This window comes from Coregonus lavaretus, assembly GCF_964263955.1.
Source record: "Coregonus lavaretus genome assembly, chromosome: 28".
Lineage (NCBI taxonomy): Eukaryota > Metazoa > Chordata > Actinopteri > Salmoniformes > Salmonidae > Coregonus > Coregonus lavaretus.
The window spans coordinates 19285234-19299864 of NC_140015.1; the positions used below are offsets into that span (position 1 = coordinate 19285234).

The following is a 14631-nucleotide window of genomic DNA, read 5'->3' on the forward strand; positions in this document are numbered from 1 at the left end:
GGTGCCAAGAAACAGTTGTTACTCTTTCCCCTCAAATTTTCTCTGTTGGTACAACCCAGCCTCCCCTTTCCTCCGCCACCCCTCTCCTCCTGCCACAATACTGGATGGGGTGCTGTGAGGTTCTGTGCTCTGGGTGCTGATTGGACAGTTAGCAGCAGGAATCTCCCCAATATCTTTTAACTCCAGAGAAGTGAGGTTAAGAAAATGCCTTCTTTTAGTTGACATTTCTTCATTATAACCCAGATTAAAGTGTATGCTTGTGAGTGTGTTAGGGTTATAAATGCTGTGTTTGCTACCCCATCAATTTAACTAACAGCTTTGCTATTAAGCAACCAAGCAAAGTGCAAACACAGCAACCAGCCGGGTTCTGAGAAATGGTTTGATGGTGGTGTATTTTGCTGCATCACCTCCATTACTGCAGCCACCCTGCTTGGTTTAGAAAGGGAAGGCAGGAATTGAAAGTATTTTGCAGAGCCCCACCCAAGCGTTCACCCCCAGGGGTAAGCGACTTACCTGCTGCTTCACATTTGCACCAACCAAACTGCTGCAGAACTGGCAGACAGTATTGCAGCACTAATGCACTCTGAGACATCCGTCTCCACTACAGGCTTACTGCTCCTCACTCTGCCCATCTATCTAAACCTGCAGTATTGACAATCCAGCTGGCTCAAGGGACATGCAGAACAACATTGAGCTTTGGATAGACAGCACAGCAAGTATGTTAATTTGCACACATGCACTATTGTGACTGACAGAAACAATGGCCAGTTCTGCTGCAGTGCAGTGTTGAGTCTCAGAGGCTCCTTAAGCCCCTTCCCCCACTATCGGCTGACGGAGCTGGTTCAGTTCAATGGACACATGGCGCAGCAGCGTTTATTCTCTTGTCTTCTTCTCTGGGCTGAAATAGAGGCAATCCTCACTAGTGTTGGTGGCTGAATCAATCAAAAATTGTGGGAAACCTTTAACAGCAATTGGGCATGGATGTTAATCCTCCCAGATACACTAATTCATCCCCGTACATTTTTACATTTTAGTCATTTAGCAGACGCTCTTATCCAGAGTGACTTACAGTTAGTGAGTGCATACATTTTCATACTGGCCCCCCGTGGGAAACGAACCCACAACCCTGGCGTTGTAAGCGCCATGCTCTACCAACTGAGCTACAGGGGACTATGTCTTAGGCTGCTGGGTTGATTAGAGCAGCGTTTCAAAGAGAGACTGAAGGATGAGGAGAGTCATGTCAGTGAACTTTGCAAAGGTTAAGTGTCAGGGATGAGGTTTGCTCCTCCACCATACCATACCAGACATCTTTCAGAGTTTTGGGACTGTGTATGGCCACCATGGTGTTGGAGCCGTAGTAGACATGGCTCACGTTGTGCAGTCTGTAGGAGTATATAATGGAGAGGCTGCTGAGGGAAGTCTTTAAAGGTGTCCTGTGAGACTGGTCCAGCCAGGCTTTCAGAATCAGAGTGTGGTATGACTGAACATCCAACTGGCCTTGCATGGTCCCATCCTTCATGGCCAACAACAACCTCTGATCTATTTGATACATTTATGTAATATTGAGTGAGTCAGTGAATACAATAGCCTATACTACCGCCGGACCTTTAGAAACTGACCAACTATTTTGTTAAGAGTCCAATGCTCTGTTACCCTTAAATGAATTGCCATGTGTTATTTTGCTTGTGGTACCTGTAGGGTTTAAGCCAATTAGCTGTTAATGTACCGTGGAGGGATAGGCTGTATATAATGTGTTGTGATTTTCATTGGTTGACAACCCTGAAGGAGTGACAGGGTTTCAGCACATAGGCGCCCTTACATGGAGATGGGAGGCGGCTACAGCGCTATGCTTGACTGGCTCTTGGGATCCATGGGTCACGTTTCGTAGCGGCGGTGGCTTTGACTGACTTGGGGGGGCAGAGGTAGAAACCCTCGTCTGGATTTCATCAAGCGAGGAGGGAGAAAGAAGGGGAGGGCGAAGAAGGAGAGGAAAAAGGAGAGGGAAAGCATATCTACTTCTCCAGCTGCAGAAAAAGGAAGAGGAGCGTACTACTGCATTGGAGAGAAAGGGGGAAAGAGGCGGCATATTTAATGAAAAGCAATGCGTCACAGTAGGCTGGAAATTAATAGTGGTCATTCAGTTATTCTGCCATGATAAACGGATTGGGATTAGACTAACTAACTGGTTAAAGAGATTACTGTAGTCTACTAACGCTCTTCACTGACTGTCTCCTGTGCAATTTAATTATAATTATTTTATTACGCTGCAATCACTGCACACATTTTAACACATGCACTCTCGCAAGGTTCGCTGAATATTTTGACCCACATTGCAAGCCCTCTTTCTTCCCCCGGTCCTCTTGGTGTATGGAAAAACCTATGGTGTCTCAGGTAACACTTCTGTACTACCGCCGCCGTGCGTGAAGAGAAAGAGGGATGCAGAGTTTAGCCTGTTGTAATTCAGATGGTGCATTTAATATTGTGTTATATACGTTTATGCAGAAGAGTAATTCTGAAGTTATATTGAAAGGGTACCTAGTGGTCAAATGAGATTTGTTATGCTTAGACTATTTTATATTAATTCCTGCATTGCTTTTGAACATCACCTAGTGGCTTACTAGTGAGTTATGATATGCTGTATTGTATACAGATATACATATTTGTGAAATATTATACAATTGACTGTACAACCCCCTCTGTCTCCTGAAATGTGTAAACAATTTGATAATTCAGTTTCAGTTTTTAATACAATGTTTTTCCAGATATTATTTTATCCTTTCCTTTTTGCAACACAGCATGACTCCCTTTTATAATACCGTCTCCCTCCTTTCTCTTTGACTCTCTCTCCCTCCTCTCCTGCTCTGTGTGTGAGATACTGCCGTTTAGGGCAGTGTTACTGTTACCTCTCAGTCAGTGTGGCAGGAATGTCCAGTTGACAAATGTGTTGAGTGCTACCAGGCCCCAGCCAGTACCTTCTCTCTTTATTTATTTTAATTTTTTTAGCTTTGTCCATCCATCAGTGGATACCAGTGAGTAGCCTAAATATCCATTCCAGTACTCACATGATCGAGATACTGTACTGTTAGAAACACCCACTACTCTTCCACCCCACCCCCATCCTCTGAGCCTCCAACACAGATTTGGATTTGGTCCCTGTGACTCAGACTATGAGAAGCACCCTTTACTGGCTTGTTACAGGCTTGTGCATGTTTATGGATGACATGTCTTTACAGGAGGAAGGGGTCTTTAATTCCCTACATTTAACCTATTTGGAATCCTCCTTTATTTAACCATCCTCCCCGTTTTATGCAGGATTGTGGCGTTTGTGCTATTGTTATTAATTAAGTTATTGGCATTGCAATGAATGCAGTATGCAATCAGCCTCATAAGCGATTAATATGAACTGGAATATATAAGAAGTGGCTGGTGGAATATAGGAGTAGAACAGTTTTTCCACCCTGTTCTGAATTAAACCTACTTTTGTTGCACTCGTTATCTTGGAGGCACAGAACCGAAAGCTCACTCCTCCTTATCTAGTAAAGGGGATTTAACAGTAGCTGGGACGGTTCTTTCCACTGTCGTTTCAAGATGAGAAGTCTGCAGTCTCTGGGATTAGTGAATCCTCATTTGCTTTACTGCACCGCAACTTAGTTTCCCTGGTAATTAAAAAGGCTGTCTGGAGCCTGGGTGTCACCTCGCCTAGGCCTGGCTGGCTGACTGACTGACTGGCCTGTTTTAATGGTATTGGATGCTGTCATCATGCCGGGAAGGCCACGAAGCAGTTTCATGGCCCGAAACAAAATGGCGCTTCTCTCCCCCCCACTCCTGCCTCCCTACAGGCTTTTACTGAGCTCTTTATGAGCACAGTTGGGGTGTTTTTGAAGTTATTACAGGATGTCCTTGAGTGTGTGACTGAAGAGTGCTATATCACAGTGTCACCATACCAAAACACATAACTGACACCTTTTTTTAAATCGTGACCGGCCAGCGCTACAATCCATTACCGTGCTTATCATGAAGACCGCATAGTAACAGTGCTGTGGCAATGGCCTGGAGCTGTCTCCCAACTGCTTATGATATGAATTCATATCAAGTGTAACTAAATAGGATAGCAGTATCTGTTTTCACAGGGTATAACAGGCAAAAAAACATTGTAAATATTGTCTGGATATGCGTGTACATGGATAGTGAGCATGTTTGTGTAGCAGTGTGTGTGGATCAGATTTTGTGACTGTCAATAATAGATGTGGTTGCAGTGAATATTTCATGGTAGGCTGACTGAAACGCTCTGCTGTCAGAGATATGGAGAGAGAGACGGAGTAGGAGGGTGGGTGAAATTTAAGCTGTGTTTTTAACCCTCGTTCTAGTCTCTCTCCCTGCCCCCATCTGAACGGTACAGTACAGTCATGCCTACCAGTATTAACCCTGTCTTCTCCTCTCCTTCAGGGTTCTCAAGATTCAACGGGGGGCCAGGAGGGGCTGGTGCCCCCGCCCTTCTCAGCGTTCCCTCCACCACCCCCTCCGCAGAACGGCCTGGGGACAGAGTTTGGCGGTGCTTTGTTTGGTGCAGGTGGGCAGGGGCCATCGGATTCAGGGGCTGGAACAAATGGCTCAGCCACCACTCCCAACATCTTACCCACCCCGGTGAGTGTTATGGTTGGTTTTGTTGTTAGGCTCACTCTCTGCATTTGTCCCGACAATGCTCGAGAGTACTCGGTTCATTCCATTTATCAGCCTCTCTCTTTCTCTCTCTCTCTCTCTCCTCTCTCCCCCAGCAGACAGAGGTGTCCCCAGGACAGGTAGATGGAGTGGGGCAGTGCTTGGCAGTAGAATTAGCAGGAGGAGTATCCGGGGCTGACGCCTCAGAGGCCAAAGGAACCCCAAAACGACTTCACGTCTCCAACATCCCCTTCCGCTTCCGAGACCCTGACCTCAGGCAGATGTTTGGGGTAAGAATCTGGGAACATCCTTGTTGCCCTTTGAGATGAGGAGTAAATCCCTTCTGTTGTTTAATTGATGGTTGGTGTCAGACTGGGTGTTGAGAAGAACAAAGGGCCAGACAGTCACAAAGGGAGGAACTCTCATATCCTTAGATTTGCTCTATTACAGGGCCATGAGAGCCATAGAGAGGTAGTCAGTAGTTAGTGAATGAGTGAGGAAAGGAAGGCATGTAGTAACGTATTAAAGGGATAGAAATGGAGACAATAGAAGGTAGGTGCAATTTGATTGAGTTTATTTTGGTCCAATACTGCCTCCTAGTGTGCTGCAGGTTTAGTTCAACCCTGATTGTCAATTAATTACACAGAGTACATAATGCAATTTTGGTTTGTATCCTAATTTCTTGTGTTTGTTGATTTTCAGCAATTTGGGAAGATTATTGATGTTGAGATCATTTTCAATGAGAGGGGCTCAAAGGTGAGTGAGATGGTAACATGTCCTCAGTCCCACCACTGGGGAAATTATTATGATGAAAAAGTCAAATGTAACTTTACAGGACTGTGTCTAAATGATACATTTTCTACACTGCACTGTGTCTTACTGACCTGCACTGATAGTATAAACAACAGGGTAGTATTATGGGTAAAAAGAACACTCCAGGCCGCTGTTGAACGTCTAAAACTAGATTGAAAGTATGTCGAAATTATAATGGACCTATATATTTTGTAATAACTGCCCTTTTTCTGGCCTGAAATTGATTTTGACAAGCAAATTGGTCACAAGAAAATCTGTGCGGCCCTCCGTTGAATTTCAAAATTCCATTTGCCCAACCCTTCACTAATCAGTAACCACCGTATCAGTTCTAGAACAAACAACTGTATAAACCAGTGATTACAACTGGATACCCGTTCAGTAAATGTGTAATGAAATGAGTGAAACTAGCTAACTTTGATTTTCTATAAAACAACCAGTATGTTTCTTCCACCTCTCTCCTTACGGTGTCTTTGTGGTGTTCCTCTTTCCCCTCTGTCTGTCTACCCCAGGGCTTTGGCTTTGTCACGTTTGAGACCAGCGCCGATGCGGAGAAAGCCCGGGAAAGGCTTCACGGCACGCTAGTGGAAGGTCGCAAGATAGAGGTAATTTAACCCATCTCCTCCTACTGCCATTGTTCCTCTGCCTGTACACTGATTCCGCTAGCTGCCATCCTTTTACACTGACATGCTCTGATGTGGTCTCTGCTGGTACCCCCAGATAGTTTGCTGCCGTTAAATTTTTTTGGGGGGGGTTGTCTTGTTCCCTGGTTCATTTGGGGCGTGGGGAGAGTTGGGACACCTCAAGGCATGCTGGGAAGTTTCCTCTCTGCATCGTTTAGGTCTCGGTTCTGTCTTGCACCATTTCTTATTTCTTATTATAGCTTCCACTGCCTTTGATTTCAAAATACAATCTAAATCATCTTTCTCTGTTGCTGGAACCGCGGGACATTAGGAGAACATGATGAGACGATGATGCATGGCCGATTGTAGCCGGGTTGCTCATATCTTAGTCCCTAATCTAGAATGTTCCTTTTTTTCCCGTGCTGCAAAGTGGTTGTGACAAGCTTATGGCGCCTGGCCTCCAGCATGCAGCACAATGCATGCACTCCTCTACTCTCCATCTGTAAAAAAACTACGGCATATATTTGATATTAAACTCCCTCCTTTCACAATTCTATTTTTAATGAAAGTGTGGCTCGTATGTGATTGTTTCAGGGTTGGGGAGAAGCTGAGAAGATGCATGTTTTTCTTTGAAATATTGTCAGTTTGCGTGCCAGTGCTATCCTACCCATCTCTGGAGCAGATCTATTATAAGCCAGGTTCTTAGCCAATCACAATTCTGCATGGGCTCCTGCCTCCTTGCTGTGGTTTACTGTGGTAGTTGTGTCCTGCATGATGGTGATGGCTGGTCCCGCCTGGGATTCATCTGCAACTCTCCAACATCTGGTTCTGAATGACACCTGCATCCAATGGTCTATAAGCCCTAAACTTCACCTTCAGTCAATCAGCAAGTTGAATGGATACTGATGGAGCCCAATGAAAACCTGCATCAGTTAAACTTATATAAATCAACAACCTATTTGTTTGGCCCTGGTAGTTCTGTAACCTCTGTCTCTGTAGTCTTTGTAGTATCTTCTTGTTTCATGCATGATCTTTATCACTTTAATTGTAGGGCAGTTTCTCTCACTCCTCTTCACCTTTTATCATTGCTGCATGTGTGACAGTAGTTGTATTATCTGACGCTGTGGCCAGTCCTTTGTAAACTGCATGGGTCAACAGGAGTGTGTGTCATCAGGTTTGTCTGTTTGACTAGTGCATGGGTTAGAACAGCCGTACAGACTAAGGGCAAATAAAGGTTGTTCTGGATTTATATGCTCATTCAACACCGAAGGAAAAGCCCAGCATTCCTTTTGAGGCAATGCAATGTGACGGTTCTTCTTTCTCCTAGAAGTTAAATGGCATATTAAGTTGTTTGCAACCCTAGCTTAGTCATTGGTCATACAATTTCAGATTTTTTTTTAAACAATGGCCTTTATTCTAACAAATGTGAAGATACTAATTAAAAACTGGCTAAGCTTAGAGGCAATGTTCTGACATAGGGAATGTTTAGTTGTTGGAATGGGGAATGGTCAGTTTTAGTTGCCCCCGTACTAGGCTAGGATTAGATTACACCTTGTTTTGCTTAGGAAACTCTGAAAGATATACCATGGTAGTATTTTACCAGATTGTTTTTGAAATCAGGAGTGTGAATATTATCTGTTTGCTATCCTTTTGCATGGGATTTATTGGAAGTATGTGTGCATGATAATACTATGGTGTTCTAACATGGGCTGTCACTGCGGCACTAGTGTGGACAGTCTGATTTCTTGCATGTCTTTTATATTGGCTATTTTGTTAAGACTTTTAGATGATTTTGGTGATAGTGATGTGGACTTTTGGTTGTTTAGCATGACGTGTTCTGAAAGTTGAAAATGCCTTGCTACTTTTATGAAGGTCTGTCTATCCATAAAACAAAACAAGGCAATAGTTGTTGATTGGATTAAAGGATTTATTTCATGTTGTTGACTGAAGTCTGTCAGTGCATGGGAATCTGTAGTGATTTTTCTCCTAGCTAGTTAGTTTGGAATCCTAAGTGTGCATGGCTATTGGTTCTACATAGAGTGTAGTATTGATCTCTGCAGTGACCTATTCTATTACATCGAAGTGTACTTCTTTTTGTCTGGAATAAAACTCTGCGCTTTGAAGAAGTCAGTTTCCTGTGCGCGTCCAATGTACCCATGTAAGTGGTCCAATTCACTAGTCTTCCTGCTGTTTGTGTCTCCACTCCACTACTCTGTGTCTAAGTATGCACACACCATGCATCTCCTCCATCAGTCTGTGTTTGTGTGTGTCCTCCTCATATCAAAGGGTATTCCACAAAAAGCACTCTAACTAAAGACATTGACATCACACCCCATAGACATTTAATCAATTTCCAGGCAGTGACAATTATATGCCATCAAGCAACTCATCACACTGATGTTTTGAAAGTGACATTTAAGACATTTGACTGTGGGATACCCCGACATTTGACGGATAAAGCCCTTTAAGTATTTTCATTGTGCTGTCACACCACATTTCCCACCCTGAAGTACTGTAGTAGTAAATGTGTATTGAACGTGTAGGTGTCTCTCTCACCCTGAAGCATGCCGCTCTTGTTGACGTGTTGGTGTGATGGGAAGTGATTATTCCGTGGCGCAGAGTTTTAGACAGACATTAGATGCAGTAGAATGTGAAGGTGTAGACTATCACCCCAGTAGTGGTAATAATGAGAACGAGCGACGTCTCGTCCCCTGGTGCTCTTGAGTCTGCATGCATCTCATCAGACACAGGGTCGTAGAGAGGAGAGCTCCTCACTCCGAGACCAACCATATCACCACTGCATGAGCCTGAGTCTCAGACTAAAGAGAGAAATGAGCGTGATAAGTACTGACTTACTGGTGCTGTTCATCTGATCCTGCATGGCTGATCCGTTCTCAATCAGTGATAGATGTACGCTACACTACTGCGGGTGGCAAACCGCTCACAGCCTCCATTTGAATACGTTTTGTCAGTCTTTTAAAGAAAAGGGTCATGTTTTTCAAGAAAACCAATCAGACTTGACATTTTATCCTGGCATTGATTTGAATCCTTTTTCAACACCAGGTCTTTTAATTGAGCTTTAGATGTGAATTGGCTCAAATCAAAAGAAGGCTGCGATCACTCTGCGCCCCAGAAGTGTATTACTGCTATAAATGGGCTGTTTGTGATCAACTGGGCTTAGCTTTGGATTTAGTCATGGTTGTTGTTTGTTTCAGATACTTTGCATGATTGACAGAGAAAAAGGGGTGAACCTGTGAATGGATTGGTGTGGTTGTATGTATGTGTGTGTGTGTGTGTGTGTTGATGTGAGAGCAGGGCAAAAGGAAAGGGGACAGGGAGTATGAACTGTTCCCTTTCCACTCCTCTCTCTTTCTCCCAGACCACAGGCTGCTCCATCTCTCTCTCTCTCTCTCTCTCTCTCTCTCTCTCTCTCTCTCTCTCTCTTTCACTCTCCCATTCTGTCCATGCCAGTCGAGTTTGTCTTCCTTTGTTTCTCCACTGTTATGTGTTTCTCTGTGTGACACTCCCTGGTCCTCACCCTCTTGTCTTGTCTACGTGCCCCTGTGTGTGTAATACCTCTCATTGTATTTCTTTTCACGTGTTATATTTCTTTAGTCCCTTACCCCCATCCTCTCTTTTTTTCTAGTTATTTTGTTGTTATTCATGGTGGAGCTAAATGTTCCAAAGTAATTTTTTTTATACAATTACCCCCCTCTGCAGATCAAAATATGAATCCTGCCCACGTCGCCTTTTACTAAGAATCATTTTACGCTACATTTCACTTAAGTATTTATACTGTCACTCTTGACCGTGGGAGACCTATTTTCAGACGCAATTAAGCCAATCTCTTAATACGAAAGTGGTCGACCTGGTTTTTGTGTCTCTTACTCCTCTCTTATGACCACTATAATTTGCATAAGTTGAAAGAAGCACCCCTCCAGTCCGTCGATCTCTCTCTTCACAAGTAAATGGAAAGATGCTCATGCATTGAGCAGAAACTCATTTTAGATGATTTCTCTCTCACTTTCTCTCTTTCTCTCAAAAACTCTCACTGCTTTCAACTGTTATCCCCATTTTTATTTCACATTGGGGGGATTTTTCTTTTAATTTATTGGGTTGTTTGTTGGTTTATTTATTTGTTATTATATTTTTTCTGTTTCCCTGATGACTTCTATGTGTGTTGTCAGTCTCCACGGTAACCACTCGCGTGTCCTCACGCTGTTTCTTCGGCAACGGTAAGTTGTGTATAAATGACATAATCGCTGATCTGACCCCCACCCCACCCTTGAAAAAGCCAATAGACACAAAATCACACATTGTTTTGAATATTTCTAAAGAAACCGTTAATTTGGCTAGTTCAAATCTGTCAATTAGCTTAGTGGTAGTAGATGCTGGGAGCAAGACATACAGTAGTTGCATGCTTTAGTTATGTCCACAGCATCTTTGTATTGTATATTACAAATCAATCCAATGTATGGTAGCCTAGCTACAGCATAGCATTGTTCTGATCTCCCAGCTATCCAGAGGATAAGTCCCTGTTATGATGGGGCCTGTATTGATAGGGAAGGTAGCAGTGATGAGGCACACACACACACACACACACACACACACCGACAGACACAGACACACAGACAGACACAGACACACAGCCCATTGACAGCCTGGTCCAACTAGTAATAATAATGGATCCACCCCACACCCTCCCCCTCCCCTCCTCTCCTCTCATTAACACCTCCCCGGGAATGTCCAAGTTTAATCATCCTCCTCTTTGCAATGACATGGCTGACCAGAACCCATTTGATTAATTCTTCATTGTATGTATATTTTTCCTAATTAATTGTAATCACCAGTAATGACAATAACCCATGGCTCTCTGGGAGGCTCCTGTTCAATTGTGTTATCATCCCCTTCAGCTGCTTCAGTCAATGTTAGTTAAGGGGAAAATAAATATTTTGAGTAACTTTTCTTTGTCACCAGTGTTGGGTGGGTTTCAGATTCATGGGAGGGCCTATGTCAAGTGTAAATGTGCAATATCCCGAAATCGCTTTGCCATTTTCTGGTTGCAAAAATTCTAATAGTTAGCCTAATTTCAGTTTATGTGACAAACAAGCGATCTATAGTGTGGAGAATCATTGTACCATCTAAACCGCTGTGAAATATATTTTCAATAACGAAAATATATTGTATTTTCAGCTGTTTGAAGCTGGTGTACAAAACTGAAAGTTAAAGACTCAAACTAAACTGAAGAACGGGAAGCATAGAAATAGCGTACATGGAAAAGATCTACCGCTTCTTAGACTTGCTTTCAATGAGAATTTCTATGTGAATTTGGTCGGGTCACCCAAAAAGTTACATATTGAAGCTTTAAATCCTAATGCACAACATGTGGCTTGTCTGCTTTCAGGCAAACATAGAAAGTAGCACAGAAATTACAGTTACCATTTTCAAACATGACCCATCAGTTATGCTGATGGGAAAGTACAATAATTAATCAATCCAATCAAGTTGAACTTGTACTTGCACATAGTCCAAAATGGAGTGGCAGTAGAATGAAATCCATCTCAGTTTGTGCAAGCCGTAAGATTCACTGTTGAAAAGTGTTGGGGTGACAATTTTTGCATAGAATTAGAATGCTAGAATGGTAATTCTCACTCTGGTGGTGGAGGACATGTTTAGATCACTGCATTGCTTCCTACAACATGGTGTGTTTTTCCATAGAGATCTTATTCAATTACTAGAGGGGCTATTTCATAAGCCCTCAAAGTTCCAGAATGGGGTTAAAATTGCAGCTAAATTGGTCAGGGAGAAATCCAAACCAGTCTAATTGGAATTAATGGCTGTAGTGGCATAATCCAGATTTTACTTATGCAGAAAAGTTAAAGTAAGGTATGTGATAAATCAGAAATTGTGTAATCAAATTATTGTCAACCTAAAATATTGTGATATAATTATAAATACTGTTTTTAAAGGTATATAGCAATTTTCTGTATAAATAGCCTCTAAAATATATGTAAACCATACATGTAGTCCTCTGTAGCTTAGCTGGTAGAGCACGGCGCTTGTAACGCCAAGGTAGTGGGTTCGATCCCCGGGACCACCCATACACAAAAAATTTATGCACGCATGACTGTAAGTCGCTTTGGATAAAAGCGTCTGCTAAATGGCATATTATATTATTTATATTATATTACATGGCAAACATTTTGTTTTCATGGGAAGTTGAGTGCTATTATATGATATAATATCAGTATTTATTGCATTTACAACTTGTCTAAATCCTATCATCAACTAATTTCAGCCAGTGTATGGCTGTGGATTGACTGCATTGTTCGAATGGAATGTTGGCATATTGGCAGTTAATTTTTTTTATCCTATGGAAACATTCCTCTGAAACTGGCTGGCTTGCTAGCTAACAAACATACAGTGCAGATCAATTCTTCAAATTAATTATTTTACATCCGGGATGGGCAACTATGGTGGGGCCCACAAAAAATCAACTCATCATGAGGGGCTGCAGTTGATCCAAGCTTTTGAGTTAATTTCGTGCAATTCTACAGTTCTACAAATTTTGCCATGGGGCATAGAGAAAATGTTGCTGTTTTAAAGCTAGTTTACTGCCATTGTAAAATATGTGCCATGGGGCAGAAAGAAGATTTTTCAAATTTTAGAACAAATGTAATGATTTCTTTCAAGTTTTAGAGTTAATTACGTGCAATTCTACTCATTTTGCCTTGAGGCGGAGAGGACAATTAGCAGTTTTACAGTTAATTTCCTGCAATTCTACACATTTTGCCAAAGGGTGGAGAGAGATGTTGCAGTTTTTAATATATCTGAGTGAGAAGGACTAACAAAATCAATGGGTGCCCCCCGGGCTCTAAATCGACCTTGATTACTATAAGTTTAGGTAGCTGGCTGCTAGACTAATTTACCAATCTAAAAAATGTTAGCTGACATGGGCTAATTGAGTGACTATCAGTGACTGACATAACAAGATAAAAACAGTTGATGCACAACCAAATTTCGAAATTGCACCTTGTGTATTCCACTATTCTACTTCACAACAGTAAGTTGAGACCCCGACTGAGTTCCCCCCCCCCAAATAAATATCAGAGGGCCTTCAAAAGGGGGACTGCGGCCGCCAGTTGCCCATCCCTGTTTTACATGATCTTATCACAGCACTGGCAAACCATGGTTGACCAACTCCCTGACCAAAATGGCTTTTGTCCCATCATAAAAAGATTCATGTCCATTCTAGTATTCTAATTCCTAATTCTATGTGTTTTTCTATGTTCTAAATATGAAAGTATACTGTGCTAAAGTGTATATGTTTATGTATTTCGCATTTTGAAACTTCAGGATGAATCACTCATGGAAACCGAAACATTAACACAGGGTCATAGGCATTTGTGGGCTTGGGTGGACACAGGCTTACCCACTGGGGAGCCAGGCCCTGCCAGGTCCACCCAATCAGATTGGATTGGTCCTGTTGGCCAATTAAAATTTCTGCAGGCCCACCTACCAATTTCTGGCTACGCCTCTGCATTAACAAAAGGTACAAGCTTTACAGTGAGGGAAAAAAGTATTTGATCCCCTGCTGATTTTGTACGTTTGCCCACTGACAAAGACATGATCAGTCTATAATTTTAATGGTAGGTATATTTGAACAGTGAGAGACAGAATAACAACAACAAAAATTCAGAAAAACGCATGTCAAAAATGTTATAAATTGATTTGCATTTTAATGGGGGAAATAAGTATTTCACCCCTCTGCAAAACATGACTTAGTACTTGGTTGCAAAACCCTTTTTGGCAATCACAGAGGTCAGACGTTTCTTGTAGTTGGCCACCAGGTTTGCACACATCTCAGGAGGGATTTTGTCCCACTCCTCTTTGCAGATCTTCTCCAAGTCATTAAGGTTTCGAGGCTGACGTTTGGCAACTCGAACCTTCAGCTCCCCCCACAGATTTTCTATGGGATTAAGGTCTGGAGACTGGCTAGGCCACTCCAGGACCTTAATGTGCTTCTTCTTGAGCCACTCCTTTGTTGCCTTGGCCGTGTGTTTTGGGTCATTGTCATGCTGGAATACCCATCCACGACCCATTTTCAATGCCCTGGCTGAGGGAATGAGGTTCTCACCCAAGATTTGACGGTACATGGCCCGTCCATTGTCCCTTTGATGCGGTGAAGTTGTCCTGTCCCCTTAGCAGAAAAACACCCCCAAAGCATAATGTTTCCACCTCCATCTTTGACGGAGGGGATGGTGTTCTTGGGGTCATAGGCAGCATTCCTCCTCCTCCAAACACGGCGAGTTGAGTTGATGCCAAAGAGCTCGATTTTGGTCTCATCTGACCACAACACTTTCACCCAGTTCTCCTCTGAATCATTCAGATGTTCACTGGCAAACTTCAGACGGGACTGTATATGTGCTTTCTTGAGCAGGGGGACCTTGCGGGCACTGCAGGATTTCAGTCCTTCACGCTGTAGTGTGTTACCAATTGTTTTCTTGTTGACTATGGTCCTAGCTGCCTTGAGATCATT

At 42.7% G+C, this 14631-nt stretch overlaps 1 protein-coding gene across 15 annotated transcripts in view; it reads left to right on the forward strand.

The window, feature by feature from the left end:
- LOC311103733 (RNA binding protein fox-1 homolog 2-like) overlaps positions 1 to 14631 on the forward strand; it is a 42711-nt gene that overhangs the window by 17681 nt on the left and 10399 nt on the right. For 7 of the 15 annotated variants that reach the window (XM_084145361.1, XM_084145359.1, XM_084145358.1 and 4 more), the window contains 4 exons: positions 4447 to 4644; positions 4776 to 4949; positions 5362 to 5415; positions 5982 to 6074. In XM_084145361.1, coding sequence (XP_084001487.1) covers positions 4447 to 4644; positions 4776 to 4949; positions 5362 to 5415; positions 5982 to 6074 — 519 coding nt within the window. Of the gene's footprint in view, positions 1 to 1831; positions 2392 to 4446; positions 4645 to 4775; positions 4950 to 5361; positions 5416 to 5981; positions 6075 to 14631 lie in introns of those variants that run through there. The other 8 variants (XM_084145351.1, XM_084145360.1, XM_084145364.1 and 5 more) reach the window with 4 other exon arrangements.